Here is a 24,864-nt window from a genome sequence, read left to right on the forward strand (position 1 = left end):
ATGAAGGGAAAAATGAGGAAGAAGGATGAAGATCCAGGCAACATGCTATACTTAGCGCTCGAGCTAACACACAAGGGGGTGGTATGGATCTGTGGCGGCTTCTTTACGAATGCCTCAGGATGGCGTGCACGTCCCGTGTGACCCTACCGGGGCTTCGGAGGAACCTCAGGGTGCACTCCAAGAGCCCCTGTTGTTTTGCTATTTAGCCTTTTCTGTAGATTGTTGTCGCGCAAATGCGTTTTACAACCTTGGCTCTTTTCTCCCGGCCCCTCCTGACTCTCCGCTGGCTATGAGCCGGTCATTTCCTTTTTTTTTTATGGCTCTGCTCTTGGGTGGCAAGCAAAGTGCCTTTTTGTGTCTTTTTTTGGTTTTATCGCTAACTTCCATTCCTAGGGAAAAAAAAAAAAAAAACTTGAATAGGGGCTGGACCAGCAATTTGAAGACACGATGGCTTGATTTATCAGCCGGGGGGTCGGGCGGGGCGCACAACGGTGGTGTGGTGATGATGATGCATGCTCACGGTGAAAAAACCCAACTGGAAATGTGCTATCTCTTGTTTGGAGGACCAGTAATATACACACACTCACACACACACACATCCCCACCCCCACCCAGGTGGTTCAGGGTCGGAGGTCAATCCGATATGGATGATGTTGTCTTTGGCCTCGCCTTTGGTGTGTGTGTCTCATATATACATGACGGTTACAGCTTGGATCTTCTGTGCGTGCATGTGTGTGTGTGTGTGTGTAATGGTAAAACGTACCGCGGAAGAGGCTGCAAGGGTGAGTTAGACGTGTCGGCGAGAGAGGCAAACCCCGAACAATGTCTATGTGTCGCTGGGTGATTTGTGTGTGTGTGTGTTAAAGAGACTAGCGCCAGACTGATTGGATTTCTCCTTGCTAATGCCCGGTAGGGGCTTTGGAATCTCTGGTTTCAGCCCCTGGTAATGCAGCCAGTCATCTGCGGCTGTGCCCCCCACCACCCCCGTCATCCAGACGCAGCGGATTAGGCATTTATTATGATAGACTTATTGGGATTTCATCCGCGCCGTGGAAAAACGCCACCGCGCTCCACTGCCTCCTTCCTGCATGGGCTGAAATTTTAGCAAGAGAGGAAAAGGGTGTGTGAGTGTGTTTTTACTGCTGGAGAGGAAAAACGGGCGAGATTGTAGCGGGAGAGCATAAAATGAAGATGTGTGTACTTTTGGTTGGTTGCGTGGGCGTGCCTTTGTGTGTGTGTGAGTGTGAGAATACGAAACAAATCCCAATGTCGTAAATCAGACGGGGTGTAACCCTTTCACCCGGCCTGCACTGAAGGAGAGGGGGAGGGGCTGAGTTTGGGGTTTGGGGGGGGGGCGTCCAACTTTTGAACTGACCCCTGGCTGTAAATGCATGTTTTCCCCCCTTTATGGGATTGTGTGTGTGTGTGTGTGTGTGACGGCACGAGAGAGACAGAGGTGTTTATGTCTCCATACTAAATACTTGGCGGCCGTAGGTGACTAGAAGTGAATTAATGCATTGCAGAGCGTGTGGGTGCGTGTCTGTGTGTATCTGTGTGTGTGTGTGTGTGTGTGTGCGTGTGTGTGTGTGTGGGCATGTTCCACCTCTCTGGTAAACCGGAGGGCTTACATGTGGAAATGTGTTCGGGGAGATGGAGGTGAGATTTATAGGCACGGGGGGAAGGATCCCGCGTACGTTACAGTGTTTCCGTGACACCCAGAAACATGGCGCCCTGCCTGCGCGTTTTTTCCTCTTCCCCCTCCTCAGTGGCGGCAAAATAAAAAAAAAAAAAAAAAAACCTCCAGTGACTCCAATCTGGCGGCCACATGTGCGCCCCGGGTCCCTTCCAGAGCCGAGGTGGAATCCGGTGAACGGTCGCGCGACCGCCGGTGCCGACCGCAGCCGCTCCCTGCAGCACGACCGCACGTCGGGGAAGACAAACTCGCTCGCTCGGTAAAAGCGAGGTTCCTCGCCGTGACAAATAGAACCCAGAAACCTGTCGGGACTGGACACATCACCGCGTATGACACGGTGGCGCGGGGGTTTCAGCGCCTCAGCCTCGTGACCAGAAGGTCCCCGGTTGGATTCCCAAAGGAGAGGTCCTACCTGTGAGGAGTCTCCATGTTGGTCACTCCGGGTTCTTCGGGTTCCACACACAGTCCAAACACATGCAGGGGGTTCCCTGGAGACCTACGAATGAAAGGGTGAATGGTTGTACGCCTGTGGTTGTTGCCTGGTAACCGCTCAAGGGTGAACCCCACCTCTTGGCCAATGACAGCTGAAATAGGCACCAGGAACCCCTATGATATAAAGAGAATGAACAAATGAATGAATGTGTGCAGGTTGTGTGATGGTTTTATGAGAATATGACAAAAGGTGTATTCCTTTAAGTGATTTTCTATGTCTTTTAGAGCGGACCCGGCCATGTTATGGCCCGCATGGGATCAGAACATGAATGACAAAACATTCGTGTTGAAATCTTCTTGTCGAGGCTGCTGGACTCACTTGAAGACGTTTCAGCCCTCATCCCAGAGGCTTCTTCAGTTCTCATGACCTGTTGGGAGTTTCCCAACCGCCAGGGTTTTGGGCGGGTCTGGGTTATGGTGGCTCGTTATGTAAATGGAAGAGTTGATCGGCAGAAACTAGGTCTAAGGAGATTGTTAAGCTAACGGGGGTGTCGTTCGTTAGTGAAAATTAGCAAAATTTTGGGGATCGTCCAAACTTGTTCATTTGCCACCACAAGAAGATTTTGATAAGAATTCACCTCAAACTGGATGACTAAGAACCTTCACTGGCAATGACAAAACATGTAATCCGTTCATGTGTGTTGACTTTCTGTTATACTGTCGTATAACAGAAGGTTTCTCATATGGCTCCTTGTAATAATTAATTGTCCACCCCTGTTTTAGGGTGTGTGTGTGCGCGCATACTCATATTGAATACGCTTTTTTACTATCCCTCGTATGTAAATGCTCTCTCTGGTTCGAACCAATCCGCTGATCAGGCCCAACATGCGTCAGCCAATCAGAGAGGACTTTCACCCGCAACTCTCTCTATTACCATTGTTATTGAGTCTAGCTGAGACGCATTTACCGTCCCTCTGCTGTGATGGATGTTTTATTTCTGTTCGGGGGGGTGGGTGGAGGGCTCAGAGGGGCCTCTGGAGGGAAAAAAAAAGAAAAGAAGAGGAATTGCTCATCTTAATCCTTACATTAGTTGTGGGGGGGTTTGGAGGGTAAAGAGAGAAGGCGAACACAATTAAACGTCCATATCTGTCATCTTTGGAGGAAAGATGGATCCGCGGATTACCTGGGAGAGACGAGGGCCCCGCGACCCCTCCGGGGTTCAGTTTTCCTTTCCAAAGCGTCCTCCGTCGCGCCCCCCCCAGTCCCGGGGGGGCCTTCAAATTGGCTTTGCACCGCCGGCTAAGATTGATGGAGAGATACAAATGGCTGCCATCTAATTGTTTAACGGAGACACAACACATCAGGGCCGGCAGGATGACACAACCTTGGGTTAATCCATTTACCAAGAGATGTCTGCAATGCCATCCCTCTTCATCTCGCTCTCATCCGCCTTCCTCCTCCTCCTCCTCCTCCTCCTCCTCCTCCTCCCACCACCACCACCACCGCTCCTGCCTGCCGCTTCCTCCTCATCCCCGCTGAAACTCAATCCGCCGCCCGGCGCTCAGATTCCAGGCCTCGTTTGAACTCAATCCTCATCTAAAAGCAGGGTTTTTTTTTTTTTTTGTTAGCGGTAGCCCGAGCCCGACGATCCCCGGTAACCCCCTCTCTCCTCCCTCCAGGGAGGGTGGAAGTGAGGAGAATGCACATAATGTCATAGATAATCCAATCATAATTGGTGGACCATGAATGCCTCATTAATCATTCTGGTGTAATTTTTTTTTTTTTTTTTCAAGAGGCAGATGGTGTGGAACCAGGCGGGGTTCGGTATCGCGGGGGAGTAGAGGGTCAAAGATTGGCGGCGCTGTAATGAAATGCTGCCCGGCGGGCGCGATTGAAGAGGTCTCTTCACTTTTTTTTTTTTTTTTTTTTTTAATGGCTCCAGGTGGGAAGATGGCGACATCGGTTGTTTTTAACGTAAGCTGAGAGAACCAGCCTGAACTGCGGCGTGAACCCTGACCAGGGAAGAGACGCAGTAGGTGTGTGTGTGTGCTCGTATCTGAGATGCTGATTGGCGTTCCTCATTGTCCCGTGGTCCATAACTCTAAGGCACTATCTCCTCCCGTGCATGACCCAATTTTAGCACCGTCGTACTCCCGCTAGATAGGGGTTTGATTTGCGCGGCGGTGACACGCTGGAGGCGGCGGAGAGGTTGGTGGGAGATGACAGGAAGCCATTATCTACGGTTTAACCTTCACATGTTAAAGGCAGCTCAACGCCGATAGCGCCGCCGCTTGAAATATGGCCTCATTATCAGCCGCAGCAGAGAGCGCTCGCGATAAGATCGCTCCGGCGCTTTAATGAAAACCAATTGATTTGCTCTCTCGAAGACAAAAAAAAAGAGGAGGGTGGGATGGTTTGGGGGTCGGTTTGGGGGATTCAGCTCATTTCGAGCTTCCCGATCTCGACTTTGCGTAAATGTAGAGTTTCCCGGGGTGCCCAAAAAGGCAAGCGGAGATGTTTTACTAATAGCTGAGATGCTAGCGTCAGCAAAGGGAATTACTTTATGGATGATGCCATGCCTGCAACTTTATTAAAGGTATTGCAATACACATGCTTATTTGAGCGGACACACACACACACACACACACACACAAACTCACTCACTCATTGCCAATTCAGCTTTATGGCTTAACAAGCTTCAGATTCTTAGATTTTGAACGCTGGCCAAAATGAAAGAGAAGCTCAGGTCTGCTGTTTCTGGCCTGGTCGGCTATTTGGTGTCCTCAGAGGGAGTTTTGGCGTCATTCATTCATTCATTCATTCATTCATTCATTCATTCATTCATTCATTCATCTATATGGCTCATCCTGAAATCAGGATCAGGAAGGGTTTCCAGCTGTCATTGGGCAACACACAGACCTTTGCTGCCCTTTCAATTGTGGAGCCTTTCACTCTTTCATTTGTACATGACACAGAAATACTCTTATATGCCATATATAGCCCTTCACTCTTTCATTCACTTTGCAAATAGAAACACACACCCATTCCCCCTCTCATTCACACTATATATAGGCACATATAACCAGTCACTTTTTCATTCATGTACCAAATAGACATTCATTCATTCATTCATTCATTCATTCATTCATTCATTCATTCATTCATTCACACATTATGTTCAGACAAACAACAATTCACTCTTTCAACCATGTATGAAACAGGCAATCATTGATTATTCACACTCATATGTATAGAGAATATATAATTCACTCATTCACTCATCCACAATTATATTGGGAAATACCACCATTCACTGTCACTCATTCATCATATATAGATATACTACCATTTATTCATTCTCACATCATATAGAGACATACAGCTATTTGCCCTCTCATTGTCACACCCGGACAATGACGGTTCACCAATGAGATCATGGAAACACCACGCAGAAAGGCCCCATGTTGGAATCGAACTGGGGACCAGTGCTAACCGCCACGGCGCCGGCCGGCTCCATTTTCTGATTTGTTTATCTCATTTTCTTTCCAGCACCGTCTCCGGTGACCTCCATCCAGGCCAAGGACATCACGAGACACACCATCTCAGTGGCCTGGCAGCGTCCGGACAGAGCCAACGGGGTCATCCTGGAGTATGAGGTCAAATACTACGAGAAGGTGAGAAGCTCTGCTTTGCTTCCACGCAGACGTTCTCTTTCTGGCACCTTCTCACCACTGAGCACCTTCCCTGTGCCTCTCCTCCTCTTTTCAGGATCAGAACGAGAGGAGCTACAGGATCATCAAAACCTCGTCAAGGAACGCCGACATCAAGGGGCTGACCCCGTTGACCTCCTACGTTTTCCACGTGCGCGCTCGCACGGCAGCCGGCTACGGGGAATTCAGCGGCCCCTTCGAGGTCATGACCAACTCCGGTGAGCCCAGAACCCCGTCTCGCCGGCGCGACGGGCTCCGCCTCCAACCGCAACCGCGCGATGATAGCATCTTTTCATATTTTGTCTCCTTCGCCGCGGCGCCATTAATCATAATAGCCGTCATCCGCAGGAGACGAATGGCTCTCTAACACCTGAACGGCAACGCGAGGAGCGGCCATTATTCACGTGCGCCCCCCCCCCCCCCCCACACACACACACACACATACACAACCTCCCACCTCAGCGGACGTGCCAGCTCCCAAACCTCAGTGTGGGGTTGAGGAGTCGAGTTTCCATCTGGAGCTCAGATACGTTCCTTCTCACTCAAGAGTTGGAGTCAGACTCCAGAACTCGGTGTTAGTGTGATGATCTCACTTGAATCGAAAACCCGCTACCCTCTTAAATTTTAGCTTAAATTCTATCCTTCTTCTTTTTCTTGGAGCTGCTCCCTTCAGAGGTTGCGAGGTTGCTTTGTCTATCCAGCATCCAATCATTTGCCTTGATTCAGCCCACATCCAATCATTCGCCTCCATTCAGCCTGCAGCCAATCATCTGTCTCCATCCAACCCATATACAATCATTTGCTTCCATTCAGCCTACAGCCAATCATCTGCCTCCATCCAACCCATATCCAAGCAATTGCCTCCATTCAGCCCACAGCCAATCATCTGCCTCCATCCAACCCATATCCAATCAATTGCTTCCATCCAACCCACAACCAATTATTTGCATCCATGTAACCCAAAGCCAATCATTTGCCTCCATCCAGGCCAGAGCCAATCACCTGCCTCCATATAACCCACATCCCACCATGAACCTCCATTCAAACCAAAAACCAATCATCTGCCTCCATCCAGGCCGCAGCCAATCACCTGCCTCAGTCTAACCCTCTCCTCTCACGCCCGCTTACATCCCATCCTCTTTCCCTCCATCCAAAAATCTCCATTCTGGTTTTCCTCTGGACCTCCTTGACCTCCCTCCTTCTGTCCAGCTCTTCACCATCCGTCCACATCCATAAAAACCTCTCCCCTGATCCTCTTCGTCCTTCTCAACATCTCCTGTTATAAACAGCTCATGTTTTCAACCTGAGCTCAAAGTAGATTTGCCTCGGATTGAAAGTGAATAAAAAAGAAATCCCCGCACGCCATCACAGATGCTTCCGCCCGTAAGACTAGACGTCTTCTTTGTCAGGGATACTCGGATGGCGGCGGCGGCGGCGTTGGCGGTCACGCACGCCTCTGGACGGCGCTGCCATTCTCATCGGATGGGGGGGGGGGCAAACTTCCTGTCTGATCATCCTCTCCCTCTCCCCCTCACAGTGCCGGCTCCCATCATCGGCGACGGCGCCAACTCCACCGTGCTGCTGGTGTCTGTTGTCGGCAGCGTGGTCCTTCTCCTCATCCTCATCAGCGCCTTCGTCATCAGCCGAAGGTGGGTCCCCGTCCCGCCCGTCCCGCCCGTCCCGTGGCGGACGGTTCCCTTCACCGCCGCCGCCGCCAGACAGCTAGCACGACTTAGCTCTCACCGGGTGAGTGACGAGCCGCCACACCGGGAGACGTGATTGACAGCTCAGACAGCCGAGGAGATGCAATCAGTGAACCCCCCCCCCTCCCCCTCCCCCAGGCTGCACCCGTCCCTGTATCCTCGCAGCCAGTGCTCGACTGACTGGCAGGAAGGGAGGATAGATAGAGAAAGAGAGAGAGAGAGAAAGAGGGACGGGACGGAGGACGAGGAAACAAGCTGGAGGCGGAAGGCGGGTGGACATGAAAGAGACGAGGCATCAGGTGGATTTGCGGTGACCCAATCTCAGGGCGTTTAACAGGCGCGGGGGATGAAGTGCGGACGCAGATGGGATTACATGCAGATGGGGCACCTCGGGGTGTTAAACACACTCCCTGTGTGTGTGTGTGTGTGTGTGTGTGTGTGTGCATGCGCTCATATTGAATACGCCTTTTACTATCGTGTCTGTTGGCCCTCTGGGGACAGGCAGTATGGGGACACACACATGCGCGCGCGCGCGTGTGTGTGTGTGTGTGTGTTAATTACAGCACGTGTGTGTACTCACCTCTTAGTGTCAAGACACTGGTTGATACCATTGTGTGTGTGTGTGTGTTTGGCTCTTTATATGGAAACCAAATCACTGTTTGCACGGGGGTTTATTGCTGTTTGGAATGATGGGTGGTCAAGGATGATGTTGATTGAGAGTGTGTGTATGGGTGTGTGTGTGTGTGTGTGTGTGTGTGTGTCCACGTGATTGCCTGGCTCCCCCAGCTGAGCTGGTGGTTGCCTCCTTCTCCTCCTTTATATGCGGGCGACGACCCCCGTCTTTGTGCCCCCGCGGCCGCCCTGTGATTGCGGGGCGGAGCCGCAATCACGCGGCCGTTTACCGCCGTTCACACCGACAGGGAAGAAAACAAAGTCTCACCCATCTGGTCATCTTCGCTGCCGAGACACAGCCGACCGCCGGGGCCACAGGGATCCGCAGGGAAGCGACCGCGGGATGCACGTTGTCCTCGCACAGTCCCATAAGATGCAGGAGGTTCACTAAATTGGTTTCAAATGCAAATAAAAGAATGAATCTCTATGCAACACATGAATGAAAGGATGAGTCTGTGTTTGTCTGTGTAACTAACAAATGAATAAGAGGACGACCGCTTGTACGCCTCAAAATGAGCTGTGAATGAGAGGGTGAATGGTTGTGTCTCTATGTAATGAGTGGGAGAATAAATTTTTGACTGTTGACCGTCTCTGTATGACATGAGAATGACAGGGTGAATGTTTTCTCTCTATGATGTGTGAACGAGAGGGTGAATTGTTGTCCCTATTTTACATTTGCATAAGGAGGTGAGTGGTTATATGTCTATATGACATACAGGACTGTCTCAGAAAATTCTGACAAAGTTCTTTATTTCTGTAACGCAATTACAACAACAAAAATGTCATACATTCTGGATTTATTACAAATCAACTGAAATATTACAAGCCTTTTATTATTTTAATATTGCTGATTATGGCTTACATCTTAAGAAAACTCAAAAATCCCATCTCAAAATATTAGAATATCATGAAAAATTAATTTTAGTTTTTTAATTGCATTACAAAAGTTAAAGAACTTTATCACAATATTCAAATTTTCTGATACCGTCCTGTAGAATGAGAGGGTGAATGGTTGTATTTCAAAATATTATGTATGAGTGAGTGTATTATTGTTGCTATGTGCGATGTGAATGAAAGAGTGAATGGTTGTCTCTATATGACCTTTGAATGAGAGGGATAGCAGTTGTACGTATCAATATGACGTGCGAATGGGTGAATGATTATGTTTCTGTATGACGTGCGAATGAGAGGGTGAATTTTTCTCTCTATGATGTGTGAATGACAGCGAATGGTTCTACGTGACGTGATCGAGATGGCGAGTGTTTGTTTGTCTCCGTACGACGTGTGAATGAAGTGAATGTCTCCATATGACATCTTTATATAACCCTCCAAACCGCCTCTCCCCCACTGACAGCTGGAATCGGCTCCAGCCTCCCCGCGACCCCGCCTGCAGGTCGAGTGTTACAGATAATGAATGAATGAATAATGAATGAACGTTTGGTTCAATCATTGACGCAAAGTCACTAGTGACTCCTTCGTGGGTCTCCGCCTTATCACGCTCCGTTCTAGTTAGAAATTTTCTTCAAAGTATACGTAGTCGCCGAACGTCCTCGCCCTCCGCTGACCGCTCTGCTCTTTTTGCTCCTAGAAGGAGTAAATACAGCAAGGCCAAGCAGGACTCGGACGAGGAGAAGCATCTGCATCAGGGTGAGTCACTTTTTGCGCCAAAACACACACCTTGCTATTACCAAGCACATTCAACCATTCACACACATGGTAACGGTGTAATGCGCCACAGGGAGTAATTTGGTGGTGGAGTGCCTTGCCCGAGGGCCGAGGGGGAATTGAATCAACGACCTCCGGCAGATGCGAGGGGCGGGAGAGGGGCTGGGGGCTGAAGGGCAGAAATAACAGAACAGATGGAAACTAAACGCCGGCATGAATTAACCTTCACTCCTTCCTCTCCGTCCAAATCCCAGGCGTGAGGATCTACGTGGACCCCTTCACTTACGAGGACCCCAACCAGGCCGTCCGCGAGTTCGCCAAGGAGATCGACGCTTCCTGCATCAAGATCGAAAAAGTTATCGGCATCGGTGAGGCAGGGGTTGAAGGTGGGTGCGGAGGGCGGGGGGTGGGGTTTGTTTCCAATCCGGCAGAAGCTAAATATGTCGTCGGCGCCGGGGAAAAGTCACCCAATGACAAAATAATAAAGAGAAAGGATCAATATCCATTTCCCCTCCATTTCTGCTCCAGCGGGCGAGGGGGAGGGGGCGCCCAGGGATTAGAGACCCCGATCAATGTGTTTAAAGCCGAGCGGCCTGCGCTTCGCCGCGCTAGGCTAGGCTACGTTAGGCGAGCCCTCACCTCCACCCTCTTCCCTCCGCAGGGGAGTTCGGCGAGGTCTGCAGCGGGCGGTTGAAGATGCCGGGCAAGAGGGAGATCTGCGTGGCCATCAAGACGCTGAAGGCAGGATACACCGACAAGCAGCGGAGGGACTTCCTGTCGGAGGCCAGCATCATGGGACAGTTTGACCACCCTAACATCATCCACCTGGAAGGAGTGGTCACCAAATGTACGTCCAAAGCTGCCACAGTTTTCCACGTTTAGCCCATTTATGACTTATGAGTGAGAGAGAGCGAATGGTTGTTTGTCTCGATATGAGGTGTGAATGAGAGAGTGAATAGTCGTATGTTTATGTTGAATGAAAATGAGATGGTGAATGGTTGTATGTCTTTATATTACACATGAATGACAGGATGAGTGATGATTGACAGGATGATTGTTTATATATGACGTTCAAATGAGAGAATGAATCGTCGTCTGTCTAAATATGATGTGTGAATGAGAGGGTGATTCGTTGTTTGTCTCTACATGACCTGAATGAGAGGATGAATTTTTTTGCTTCCAAAAAGAGGGTGATTTTTTTTTTTTTTACTCTATATGACAGTCAAATGAGAGGATGAATGGCTGTCTGTCTGTATGAGGTATAACTGAGAAAGTCTATATCATGTGCTGATGAGAGGGTGAATGGTTATGAGCGAATGAACGGTTGCCCAGTAACTCCACCCCCCCTGCATAACAAATGAATGAACTTAAAGGATACTCACACACACACACACTACCCCGAACCTATCTAGACAAGCCGGGAGTTGTGTGTGCGTGTTTGCGATCGGGCCATCCACGCGGTGTGTATCGCCTGGACGTCACCATCCTGCTTGTCCCTCTGGTGGGTTTTTGTCCAGATGGATGGGGTTGCAGGATCAGCGGTGGCGGCGGCAGCTATGGGGGCGGTTAAAGCAAGGTGGGCAGTGGGGTGGCGGGGGGGGCCAGGGGGACTTGGGGGGCCCTAATGGGTCCAGGAACAGGCCCTGTAACGCGGCACCGGGGTCATTAATCACGAGTGTCAGCTATAAATGTGTTTGGGGTTAGGGAGTGATACCCTATACCTCTTCTATCTGCTGCCGCAGCCACAGAACACTGGCTAAATACCACTCTCTGCCTGTGCACCCTCTCTGTGTCTGTTTCTCTCACACACACACGCTCACACATACACACACCGCCCACTCAGTCCATTCTACTCATACACGTGTGTGTGTGTATGTGAATATTACCATAGCTGATGGGCGATCTTAGCTCAGGTTAGATGGATGAAGTGCCGTAATGTGTTGTGACACGGCAGCCCGGTTTTTATCTGCACTAGATAACTCCTATGCGAACACACACACACACACACACACACACACACATGCACACATGTGCAGGTGACTTGCCTATCACCTGTGGCGCCCCTTGTGGCAGAGAGTGACCTCCTGGGGAAAAAAGTTGGTGGATTGAGATGTGGGGGGGGGGGTGGGGGGCGGCGGTTCGGGAAGGGGAGCGGCGAAGCCGCCGAGCCAGAGGCTACGAGGAGATGAAGGCGAGGCAGATGAACGGCGTGGCGGCTGACAGGAGCCGACATGAAAGGCCGGCGAGCCGAAAGCGAGGAGGGCATCTGATAACACCCCCCCCCCCCCCCCCCGCTCTCACTTCGACGTGAAAGGGTTCGTGGCAAATTAGTCCTTCACACTTGAGTGTGTCGGTGGGATCTATTAAAAAGCCCTCATTGGAATGCCCCCCCCGCGCTACAATCGGTCTAAAAAGAATCCTTCACGAGGTGCGGGTTCGCTAGTACGTCCAACCGGGCCAGTTAAACGCCGTTAATTATGGATTAACTTGCGCAAATACACAAGCTCTCGCGCTAGTCATCTTTGAGCTTCTGTCTCGAAACTCGATGTTTCTATCAGTCTAATCTGATCGTGGCTCATGATGTTTAACCGCTGATTAGCATAAATCCAGAGTACGCTAAATTAAGAAATCTCTTTTACAAGAGATCAGCGGCGATAGATGGGTCTATGTATGAGGTGTTGATAAATGAGTAAATGGTTGCACATCTCTGTATGACCTTCGCCGGAAACTGTGGTCCGTCAGTTCCAATCCAGCCTCCATTGCGGCTCAAGATGTTTAAACACAAATTAGCACAAAATGAGAGTGCGCTAAAATAAAGAAAGACCTCTTTTTCAAACAGCAGATTCGTGGCTGAATGAGTGAATGAGTGAACGGTCTCATGTCTCTGTATGCCCTTCACTGGAAACTGAGCTTCCGCCGGTCCCCAATCCGGCCTCCATTGCGGCTCAAGATGTTTAAGCGCTAATTAGCATTAAAGTGAGAGCGCGCTAATTTAAGACAGATCTCTTTTTAAGAAGCCAGATCTGTGGGTACGAGTGGGGCCCCAGACGAACCCCCCCCCCCCAATATCTATCCCGTTGCGTTTTTCTCCTTGCCTGTTTTGTTGGCAGGTGATAACCGGCCCACTGGCGGGGCCCTTCGCCCCGAGTTCATTGCCAAAGGCGGCAGGGCGTATTCAGTAAACAGGGAATTAGCATGCAAATAAGTCGGGAGGAAGAGGGTGGGGCTGGGAAGGCGAGAGTTTAAGGTCGCAGGTCAGACGCTCCTCAGACGCGATTGGGGAGCTGTCAATCAGCAGCGGCCCCAGGGCACGGCCGCACAACAAAAGGAACAAAGATGGCTGACAAAGAGGGCCCTCGCTCTCATCCAACTTTAACTCCACTTCCTCTTCTCGGGGCCGTGGCAGAAGTGGTCCGTGGTTAATGGGTTGCCAATCACGCGACGGGCAACGGCATTGACTGACGGCCTATTGGCGCGGAGAGCGGAACCTCACCTTCGGGACCTTAGCAAGCTCCCGACCGCATCGGCGTCGGGCGTTCTGCAACTTCCTAAAAAAACTTCCACGAGAGAAGATATTTAAATGAAACAAACAAAAAAAAAAAAGAAATAACAGCTCCAACCCCGGAGGAATTTGCGGCGCCGATGCTCGCCATGTGTCGTCGCCACGGCTGGCTAACGCTAGGCGTTAGCGTAGCGGCGTTTCCAGCTAAAAAAAAAACACCCTTACTGCTTTCTATTTCCATCTCGCTTCTCCTCTCTGCATGGCTACCACCGCCCTCCTCCACCTCCTCATCCTCTGGGAGACAAAGACAGACAGAGACCCACCAGGGAATGTTATTCCCCCCTTCCCCCTCCACCCCGCCACTGCCGCCGCCGCCGCCGCCTGGCCCCGCTTAGATAAAGACACAGACGCTCCCCCAAGAGAGAGGGGCCGAGCAAGACAGAGGGACGGGGTGAAAAAGGCCACAGAGGAGTGGCAGGGTTTTTTTTTTTTTGGGGGGGGGGGTGGTTGTCCAGCAGGAAGGTGGGGGTGTTGCGGAGTGACAGATGCGTCAGGAGGCGGCGGAGGAGAAAGAGGGCAAAGGGACGGTGAGTGACATCAGTGTGGAGTCGCAGGGACTCCGAGTGCGATGTGATTTCGGATAACGCGTCCAACGGTCAGCTCGCATTTGCATAAATGTGAGAAGGGTTTGTGTGAGTGTGTGTGTGTGTGTGTGTGTTCGTTTGCGTGTGTGTGTGTGTGGAGATGCCTTTGCATGTGAGATGAAAAAAAAAAAGAAAGGGGATGTCAGGGCAACTGTTACACTGAGGTAATTAAATCACTGCAGGGGCAGAGATGGATGGTCCGACACACACACACAAACACACACTCACATCAACACACACACACACTGACCCCCCCGCCCAACTGCAACCGAGTGTGTCACGTGCATCGTTTACCCCATAATCATCCCCCCTTTCACTGTCTCGCTCTCTCCAGGTAAGCCGGTGATGATTATCACGGAGTACATGGAAAACGGATCGCTGGATGCATTCCTGAGGGTCAGTCTGCTGCTGTTCACGCGCGTGTGTGTGTGTGTGTGTGCGTGCGTGCGTGCATGAGTGCGACAAAAAAAGTGCTGATCCAATCTTAGTGAGATGCTGTGTTGTCTTGAATAAACATTTGTCACAATCCTTCTCCTCTACTCCGTTGTGTATTACTCTGCATGTGCAACAGAGTAGTTCCAGTAATATTAAATTAATGAATTTATTTACTAAAATTAAAGGAAAAATATCTATCTCATAAAATTCAGTCATTAATTAAATGTATTTACTTACAGTGTTTGCCATCAAGGATTTTTTTTTGTGGTAAGAACCGAAATCATATTGTTTGTGTTTTTGCGCCTGCAGAAAAACGACGGCCGCTTCACGGTCATCCAACTGGTGGGCATCCTGCGTGGCATCGCCTCGGGGATGAAGTACCTCTCCGACATGAGCTACGTGCACCGCGATCTTGCCGCGCGCAACATCCTGGTCAACAGCAACCTGGTGTGCAAAGTGTCCGACTTCGGCATGTCGCGTGTCCTGGAGGACGATCCCGAGGCGGCATACACAACCCGGGTGAGTGTGTGTGTGCGGCTGGAAGTCCAATCCGACTCTCCATACATCCGTACATAGACCTCAAGACTGAAAGATGTACCGTAATATAAGCCGCACCGGCTAGCCGATCGCTATCTTGGGCTTCCTCCTGCTCACGAATACCGTCAAAGGTGTCTGAGTTTAACGGACTCAAATTTCCCGGTCATTCCATCGGTCCGATGTGATGAGGATGAATGTTTTAGCGGCCTGAAGCACATTAGCCCCCCCCCCCCCACAAAAATCCAAATATTTGCCGCATTGTTGTTTAAGTGAAAAAAGTCACGGCTTATCGTCCGGAAATTACGGTACTATGATCTCACGCCTGCTCACATCTAACTGGTTTTTAGAATTTCAAGTGCCAGCCTAGTCTCAGACTAGGATTGTGAATCTTACAGGGCCACTATTTCCAGGACTACAATTAGATTCTTTCAGTTATTTTTTGACCACCATGCAATATTTTCACGGGGTTTTTTAGAGCCTCTGCTATTTCATTCCATCGCTTTTCCTTCTCCGCTTGGTCGTGATACATCGGAGAGTCGACGTCGCACAAGCCGGCTCCGCCATCCTCTTTCTGGACGCTGATCAGGATGTCCTTAGCCGTTCCCGTCCGTGCGTACTGCCAATAAATACCATCCCTGCCGCCATCTGGGGATGTTTGTCGGCCAGATTTCCGGTTATGTTTGAGCTCATCTGTTCTTGTCGAAACCTCTGAACTTGAATTTCCATGCTGGAAGAAGTTTCACCTCATCCACACACACGGCTCATCTATTGGTTGTTGATTGTGTTACGTCAATGTAAAATAAGACTTGTGACAATACCAAGCGTGTTTGCTACCGTTGTAAACCCAAGATTAGGGAAAAGACCCATCTACAGTCATAGCCAAAAGTTTTGAGAATGACACAACCATAGAAACATCTGGCAAACACCTAAAAACCCTGAAGGAACAGACTTTGTGAAAGTGTCCTTCTAAAAACTTTTCTGATACTTAGCGGCCGAGATGATGGGGTCACGCTGCGATTCCAGTAAAACTCCAAAAATTACCTTCCGACTTTCAGCGTCCGTGAAAATAGTTCACGTAAGTTACTGACGCGGACTGTCGTTCCCTCCGTAGGGAGGTAAAATCCCCATCCGCTGGACGGCGCCGGAGGCCATCGCCTACAGGAAGTTCACCTCGGCCAGCGACGTGTGGAGCTACGGCATCGTCATGTGGGAGGTCATGTCATACGGCGAGCGGCCATATTGGGACATGAGCAACCAAGACGTAAGTGGGATGACGGTCGTCGACCGGGTTACCGAGAACGACGGTTTTGGACATGGCGTCCGTCTGTGCCGCAGGTGATCAAGGCGATCGACGAGGGCTACCGGCTGCCGCCGCCCATGGACTGCCCCGTGGCGCTGCACCAGCTCATGCTGGACTGCTGGCAGAGGGAGAGGGCCGACCGGCCCAAGTTCGGCCAGATCGTCAACATGCTGGACAAGCTGATCCGAAACCCCAACACGCTGAAGAGGACCAGGGGGGACAGCGCCGTCAGGTGAGGGGGCGGGGTCAGTGGGAGGGGCGGGGCCAGTGAGAGGGGCGGGCGCCATTGGAAGGGGGCGTCACATCCGCTGTTTTGGATTTGAAATGAAATGAAATTGGGGGATGGGGATGAGAGGGGAAAGCTGTGTGTGTGTGTGTGTGTGTGTGTGTGAGCGCGTGCATATACAGTGATCCCTCGCTATAACGTGGTTTACTTTTCACGGTTTCGCTACCTCACGGATTTGCATCGTGCATTGTGTTCTGCATTCTGATTGGCTAAAAAGTCACTCCGCTTCTTCTCTACCTGTGCGTCAATAACATTGCACTTTAATATTTACACGTACGTAAAACAGCTTGCCAAATTTACATTACGTACGTGCAAATTCTCTTGCAATTTTGAGTTTCTCTAAAACCCATAATGTTGACAAAACGCTCTGGACCGACAAAAGCACCTGCTGCAGGGCCAAAAAGACAGCGAAAGATGCTATCTATCGCAGATAAAGTTAAACTTCTGGCCATGCTATGGGAAGGTAAAAGCTACACGGCTGTAGGTCGGCATTACGGAATTAATGAATCTCCCGCTCGTTCCATAAAGAAGGAAGAAAAAAAAACATAAGGACGACAGCAGCAATGTATGATAGAGTATTTAATTGAATAATAATTGTAAAAAAAAATAAAGGTTTCTACTTCATGGATTTTACCTATCACGGGTTCTTTATGGAACGTAACCCCCGCGAAAAACAAGGGTATACTGTAGCGGCATGCTAAAAACAAACACAAACACACACAGACATCAGTAGCTCAGGACGCCATTACCCTCCAGCGGCTAAAATGTGTCAGGAGTGACCTACATGTGTTGACAGACTGGATGCGGAGGACCGTGGGAGTCTGTAGGAGTTTAACGAGTGTTAGAACACACACTCACACACAGGTGCATAAAAGGGAGTCCTTATGGAGTAATTAGCAGAGCGGAATCCTATAAATACAGCTTTTACAGGTACAACAGGGGAGGGAGGTTTGTGTTGGTGGCGTGTATCTGTGTGTGTGTGTGTGTGCGTCCAGCGTGTTTTCTCCTCCACCAACTGACGATGGATGAGTTATTCAAGTCTGAGAATCCAGCCCTCCCTCTTTGAGGGTCTTTGCAAAAAAAAAAAAAAAAAAAAGAGCTGTCTCTGTCTCCATGAGGAAGACGAAGAGCTCCCATGTTCTGCAAAAGCGATGTGACGGCGTCGCGGTTTTCCGCTGTGGAAGAAAAGCCGTCGGCACCAAACAGAGTGGCGGCTCCAGAAAACTCCCCCTTAATGAGGGGAGCGAGGAAGCGAAGTGTGGTGGCGCGTGAGCCCTTCGCGGCAGGAGCGTGTGTTTGTGTGTGTGACGGAAACGCGTTCCAGGCTGTGCAAACAAAATGGCTTCTTGTCTCTCAGAGTTAGTAGCGGTTCTACGGAGCGGGCGGCGCCGCACGTTTTTGTTAAAGTTGTTTTGTTAAACACACACTTGCTGAAAACACTACAACGCTCGCACGCCGTCTTCCCCGCCAGGCCAAACACCAGCCTGCTGGAGCCCGTCAGCCCCGAGGCAGCGTCGACGGCGGGCACCGTGGAGGACTGGCTGCAGGCCATCGGCATGGAGAGATACAGCGACAACTTTGCCGCCGCCGGCTACACCACTCCGGAGGCCGTGGTCCACATGACGCAAGAGTGAGTATGGTCATGCACACACACACACACACACACACACACACACACACACACACACACATACACACTGCTTCTCTGGAAGCTCAAGGTGTTCTGGAAAACTATCGTGTTTTGCTCTTCTTTGCCATGTGATGCCGCCAGCCAATCAGACGCATCCCTTCGGAGTCTACTGTTTAAGCTTGTTTTTTTTATTCGAGGGGGGTTTGTTTTAGCATCCAAAGACCAAACTAGCGATACATTCTGGGTAAACTTAAAAAGTCAGTGTAAATGTCTCATCTTATGTAGCGCTTTACTCCAGATCAAACTAATTTTGGGCCACGTACAGCCTAATTTGATGTCAAGGGGGCCGGACCAGTAAAATCATTACATAGAAGTAACACTGAGTCCAAAGTGTTCCTTTGTTTTAGTGTAAAGGAGGTCAATTATAAAAATCTTTATATGTAATGAACTGTTCCTCTGAAAAATACATGATGAATTAATATTAAAAATGAATATTAAAAAAGAATTGATGAAATGACACTCTAAAAATGTTGTTGAGTTAAAAGAGAAAATCTTGTCACTGTGGGAAAATTTGCCACTTGAATTGATCATAAAATTGATTGGTATGAGGGGTATGTTTACAAGGCTAATGGTGGCTATTAAATTAATCTTTTTAATTTTGCCCGTTTTTGTTTTGCTATCATTTTTGTGTTTTTCATAGAAATAAGAATAAATTGTTTTAACAATTTCATTAGATGTTTTTTCATCCAAAAATCATTTTGTTTTCAAATTTTGAAGCAAAACAGAGTTACTTTTTCATTTTTTCCTTGCCTGTTTTTGTTTTTTGAAACCGTTATATAAAAGCCCAGATGCATGAAAGAAAAAAACGCGCGGGCCGCACTAACACAAAGATTTGATTTCAGGCAGGGGGCCACAAAATATTGTTTCGAGGGCGGCAATTGGGCCGTGGGCCGCGAGTCTGAGACCCCTCTAGATAGTATCCATCCATTCACTCATGAAAATGGTGGCAGAGTTGCACCTATGAGGCGCTAACAGTACAACTGGGAGCAACCTTGGGGTCGAGTGCCTTGCCCAGGGGCGCTCCAGCATGCAGACAGGAAGCGCTGGGAATCGAACCCCCAACTCCCAGATTGGTGTGCGCGGAGTTATGCATTAGCGGCGTGTTGATTTCTTGCACCGTGGCGCCAAAGCCAATCAGACGCGTCCCCTCAGAGTCGCCCTCCCCTCTGTACATCATTGCTAGCTAAGTGGCCTTTCGGCGCCCCTGTTGAGGGGGCTTTTTTTGGCCGAAGTAGCATCCAGAGACAAAACAAATGACTTTCAGATGAAACCCGTTGATACCTTTATCCTGCGAGTATCCTGCGTTTGTCATAATATTAAAGTCCCAGCCCTTAGGCTGCACATCTGGAATCTCTGGCAGGCGGAGCAGCAAGAAAGGGGTTTCCACTTATGTAGCGCTTTATGCTAAATAGCATCGTCAACACATTTTGGTTTTAATGTACGTTACATGTCAGATGACGGGATGACGGCTCGCCGCAATCATGATTTCATGTCGTCATGGTGATTTCCAGGGACATGGGACGCATGGGCATCACCTCCACGGCGCACCAGAGCAAGATCCTGAGCAGCGTCCAGGGAATGCTGTCCCAGATGCAACAGATGCAGGGAAGAATGGTTCCGGTCTGAGGGGCGGCGGGGGGGGGGAGGAGAGAGAGAGAGACGGACGAGACCGAGCGGGACGACTTCATTTCTTATGGGGAACAAAAAATTGAAAAATTGAAAAAAAAAAAAGGATAAAAGATTAAATATTACAGAAGAGACGAATAAATGATGAAGAATAGTTTACCTCATCCATGCACTTTAAATTGGATCTAAGACGAAGACATTGATGAAGAAGAAGAAGAAGAAGAAGAAGAAGAAGAAGAAGAAAAGTGGCGAAAACGGCACTTTTTTAGAATTCACTTTTATCTCGCCCTTTTTTTGTGGTTTTGGAGAACGGATGCGCCGATGGAGGGATGGAGGAGGAGGAGGAGGAGGAGGAGAGCTGGCCTGGAGTGCCTTTTTTAATGGTTCAGAAGGAGAAGAAAAGAGAGGATGGAGGCGGCGACTCCACCTCTTGGGCATGAATGTCGCTTCTGGAACTTTCTGACTGGAATAATCCTTGTTGACTGTGTTTATTGTACATGAATTGTTCTTGCGGGGGCCCCCGGGCCCCCCCCCCGTGGCCCCGGCCCCTGTGGGTTGCCGCCGTCTCCGAGCTGGACCTGCGCGATATCTCGCCGCCGCAAACAAAACTGGAGGATCCCCAAATTGCGAGGCCGAAAGCGAGGTGTACACTTGGAGATGGCAGGGCGGGGGGGGGGGGGGGGGGGGGGAGGAAGGCCGCTCCCTCTTCCTCAGCTTCCGGCCTTGGTCCTCCACCGGGACGTTCATGGGAACATCCTCCAAAGGAGCCTTCCGTTTTTTCCCGCATCTCCTCGGTGCCATCTCCAGCTTCCATCCGTTTTGTTTTCCCGAGAGGACGACAGAATTCCACCGGAGGGATTTATTTTTCGGGCGAGTGTACGCAAGAGCGGCGCCCGGGTCACCAGGAAACACAACCAGGAAGTGCACCCAGGCTTTTGGCAAAGCGTTGTTAAGGTAAGAATAAGAGACCAAATAATGGATCTCCTTCTTCTCCTATTCCTTCACAGCCAATCATCTCCTTCCACCGAAACCCTTGTCACACATACTAACTTCCTGTCCTTCCATCCACCCTTAAATTTCCTCTCTGGTGTTCCTCTAGGCCTCCAAACCTGGTAGCTCCAACCTCAGATCTTCATCATCCCTCCTCTGTCCATGTCCTAACCATCTCAGTCTGACTTTATCGGCAGAACATCTTAACACGACGGACTCATCCCCGATCCTCTCCATCCTCCTCACTCCCAAAGAGAACCTCAAACATCTCCATCTCTGCCGCCTCCAGGTCTGCCTCCAATCTCCTCCTCACTGTCTCTAACCAGATCTCTGGTCTCACCCCTAACCTCCATATACACTGCTCAAAAAAATAAAGGGAACACTTAAAAAACACATCCTAGATCTAAATGAATGAAATATTCTTATGAAATACTTTGCTCTTTACACAGTTGAATGTGCTGACAACAAAATCACACAAAAATGATCAATGGAAATCAATTGTATCAACCCATGGAGGTCTGGATTAGGAATCACACTCAAAATTAAAGTGTAAAAACAAACTCCAGGCTGATCCAACTTTGATGTAATGTCCTTAAAACAAGTCAAAATGAATCTGTGTTGCTTCCTGAGTGGACACTATGATATCACAGATGTGTGATTGACTTGGAGTTACATTGTGTTGTTCAAGTGTTCCCTTTATTTTTTTGAGCAGTATATTTCCCTTCACTTTCCCCGTTGCACTTTTTCCATCCGTTCCAACCTGCTTGCAATCACTTCCCCACTTTTTGGGACCACCTAGGGACTGTTGACCCCAGGTACTCAATCCCTCCGCTTTCTGTATGCCCAACCAGTCGCCTCACCGCTTTCATTCCCACGCATGCATCCTGTCTTTTCTGCCGCTAACCAAGAGTAAACCTCCACCTGCCCATCGGTCTAGATCAGGGTCGGCAACCCGCGGTTACACTGCGGCTCCGAGTGGCTAGGGAAAATAAATTATAAATATTTAATTGAAGTATATTTCATTTGTGTTCATTCCTTTTTTTTTTACTTTTAGTTTTAAGTTGGAAGATAATTGTGATCTTGAAATATTAAATAAAATTACATTCATTATTTTTCGCCGCTCAAAATAACGTCACACTCGCGGAAGCCGGTAGACCCGCCAGCCGGTAAAAATGCTGTGAAGTTCAGACGCAGAAGTCCCATAAACTGGGTAAAATAAATATTCATGAAGATATTTTGCAAATATTTCTTTTTTATTGTTTACTGACAGTGATTTTTTCCCCGATTTACTTTTAAAATTCAGGTCAAGGCTCCGCTAAACGCTCTGAAAGCCCAAAGCTCAAAATGAGTCCATTACATAAATAGTATTTAATTTTCTCTGTAATACTTTGTGAATTTCAGAAGCAACACACTACAGACTTGTTTATACAAAGTGTAAAGGTAATAAAAAGCAATATATTTAGCGGTACCTTTATTTTAGACGTCAAAAAGTAATAATTGCAGCTCCCGGTGTTTTCTTTTCCGAGGAATCCGGGTCCAAATGGCTCTTTGGGTGTTACGGGTTGCCGACACCTGGTCTAAATGTTCCTCCCCCTTCTCCCTGCTCTCACTCATACATCACAGTGTCGTCTGCAAACAACATAATCCAACATACAAGCTGGCCAGGAAAGAGACGGTTTGTTTTCTGTCTTCGTCCCCAGCTGCTGCGGCCCGTCGCGCACAGGATACCCGGGCAAGCCCTGACCCCGCCGCCACCCACCGGAGCCCCCTCACCTCCTTTTCGTCTTCCTCCTCACCTCCTCCGCCGACACCGAGTCGACAGATCCGTCCATCGCTCAGAGCGTCGCGGGCATCCAACGTGAACTGCGAGGCCGAGCCGGGCAGAAGGGCGGCGGTGGCGGTGGCAGTGGCGGCGTGACATGCTCGTGGCTGCGGCGTTGCTAGCGGCGCCTGCATACTGGAAGAACTCTAAGAGATTAACAGCATTAAAAGAAAAAAAAAACAAGACTATGAGAAGAATGTAATATAACTGAGGCCCGGTTTTGGCGGACACCGGGCGCCGCTCATTTCTTTCTCTCTCTCGAATGTTTCATTTTCTTTTTTTCTTTTTTGTCGTTGCTCTCTGTTTGCATGTCAAGTAACAAATGTGCAAAATGAGTGCACGGGTGTGTGTGTGTGTATGTGTGTGCGTGTGTGTGGATGTGTGTGTGTGCGTGCGGGTCTATATATGTTTGAAAAATGTCTTTGGAGTACTATCAGTAACGGTGTCCATTTACATATGGAATTAGATTGGTGCCAGTGGTATGGAATCGAAGGGAGCTGCCTGCTGATTGGCTGCTGAGCGTCGGAGCTGCTATCTCCGTAGTGGACAGAAAAGTTCCGAGAACTGTCAATCTTGAATTTTATTCCAGGAAATACCCTCCTTCTCCACCGGGGGAACCTTTTAGTTTTGCATCCGTGACGTGCACCTTAAGCTCCACATTCGAATACAAACCACTGAAAAAGAAGAGAAAGACGACACGGCTGATGTGGAGGTGGAAGCTATCGCATCGTTCATGATCTGCACGGCGGGAAAGTAAAATAATGGACTATCAGATGGGTTGAAGTGGTTTTATCTCCTCCCTGCACTGCTTCACCGATGACGAATACCGCTAGCCATAAGCTAGTGCCGTTCTTACTTTTGGAGAACGTGTAGATGTTCATGGGTTCATCTCTCGCGTGGTCTGTCCATTAATGGTGTCTAGTGACCACTATTGTTTTTTTAAAAATGGCGCTCCGCAGTATATAATTATTCCCGGAGCCGAAAGGGGCATTAAGGGACAACTGATACTTGCCATGATCTTACCTTGTGGGATGCGGGAGGGGAAAAATCAGTGGAACGAGTTGGCGGTTGGACAGTGTCTCCAAGCCTGTGACTTCTTCCCATCCAATGAGCAGTGACCTCAGACCTCAGGAGCCAATCAGCATTGCAAACTAAAAAAAAAAATCCAGGTCTGGATTTGTGTATTTTGATTTAACGGCTCATTTTCGTTTGCTCACAAACCGTCGCTTCACAGTATTGACACGAATCTAATTCCCAAATCCACACGCCGCTGCCGGGAGACGACAGAGTCCTGTTGATTTCTTTTTAAAATCAGAAGATTTTGATTTTCTTTTTGCGGTCGTTTAAACTGACCCAGCTGATGGCGGCCGTTCGGTCGGGGGGCGGCGGAGGGACCAAACAAGAGAGGGAGGAGGGGGCGAAAGGGACAGACGCCGGGTTTTGCTCTTCATTTCGATTTCCAGATCCGGCTCACTGCTGTTTCCTTTCCTTCCTTCTCGTGGCATTACGTGAATGTTCGAATAAATCTCTCTCTCTCTCTCCTTCCTCCCTTTCTCTTTTCGCCGATTGCGTTACTTTGGGTTTTTGTCTTTTTTTTTTTTTTTTTTTAATCAAATGAAAAAGAAAAAAAAAGGACCTGTTTGGAAATATGCAAGAGGTGTCGGGAAAGGAAACCAGAATGTACCGTAGGACACTTCCTTCCTTCCTTCCTTCCTTCCTTCCTTCCTTCCTTTCTTCCTTCCTTCCTTCCTTTGCTCAAATGTCGGACGATTCGGGGAAAAAAAGAGAGGAGCTCAAGATTCAGTGTTTGTTGTTTGCCTTCTGATGCCATACGATCTAGCAATGTAGATCTAACATTCTCTTAATCTCTTGTTCTACGTCTTTTGACATGGACTTCCTTTCATCCTTTGCTTATTTTATTTTTTATTTTTGGTTTTATGTCAAGGAGCTATTAGGTACATGTAACTTATGTCATTTATTTATGTCTTTTTATATCTAGTTTGTAAAATAATAGCTTAAGTGAGGACAATAAAGGGGTGCTGAAGCGCATTCTTATCAAAGTAGACACCGCACTGCCGAGCTCCCGCCTTTCTTTCACACAACACACACACACACACACACACACACACACACACACACACACACACACACACACAC

At 49.0% G+C, this 24,864-nt stretch overlaps 1 protein-coding gene and 1 long non-coding RNA gene across 3 annotated transcripts in view; both read left to right on the top strand.

Moving 5' to 3' along the window:
• Nucleotides 1-20,105, top strand: part of epha4l (eph receptor A4, like) — a 47,825-nt gene extending 27,720 nt beyond the window's left edge. The window contains exons 6-17 of one of the 2 annotated variants that reach the window (XM_086143548.1): nucleotides 5,675-5,799; nucleotides 5,894-6,053; nucleotides 7,373-7,484; nucleotides 9,799-9,857; nucleotides 10,130-10,243; nucleotides 10,537-10,722; nucleotides 14,356-14,417; nucleotides 14,766-14,975; nucleotides 16,105-16,254; nucleotides 16,329-16,525; nucleotides 18,051-18,209; nucleotides 19,781-20,105. In XM_086143548.1, coding sequence (XP_085999674.1) covers nucleotides 5,675-5,799; nucleotides 5,894-6,053; nucleotides 7,373-7,484; nucleotides 9,799-9,857; nucleotides 10,130-10,243; nucleotides 10,537-10,722; nucleotides 14,356-14,417; nucleotides 14,766-14,975; nucleotides 16,105-16,254; nucleotides 16,329-16,525; nucleotides 18,051-18,209; nucleotides 19,781-19,895 — 1,649 coding nt within the window. In that variant the 3' untranslated portion in view covers nucleotides 19,896-20,105. The remainder of the gene's footprint in view (nucleotides 1-5,674; nucleotides 5,800-5,893; nucleotides 6,054-7,372; nucleotides 7,485-9,798; nucleotides 9,858-10,129; nucleotides 10,244-10,536; nucleotides 10,723-14,355; nucleotides 14,418-14,765; nucleotides 14,976-16,104; nucleotides 16,255-16,328; nucleotides 16,526-18,050; nucleotides 18,210-19,780) is intronic. The other variant, XM_086143549.1, reaches the window with a different exon arrangement.
• Nucleotides 20,106-20,555: 450 nt separating this feature from the next.
• LOC147235427 (uncharacterized) lies at nucleotides 20,556-24,779 on the top strand. Its single transcript, XR_015105332.1, has 2 exons — nucleotides 20,556-20,849; nucleotides 22,586-24,779. It is a non-coding gene; the product is annotated as an uncharacterized LOC147235427 (long non-coding RNA).
• Nucleotides 24,780-24,864: the final 85 nt, after the last annotated feature.

The sequence above is a fragment of the Fistularia commersonii genome, chromosome 3, assembly GCF_037954325.1.
Source record: "Fistularia commersonii isolate RoL2024-O1a breed Wild chromosome 3, RoL_Fcom_v1.0, whole genome shotgun sequence".
NCBI classification, from domain to species: Eukaryota; Metazoa; Chordata; class Actinopteri; order Syngnathiformes; family Fistulariidae; genus Fistularia; species Fistularia commersonii.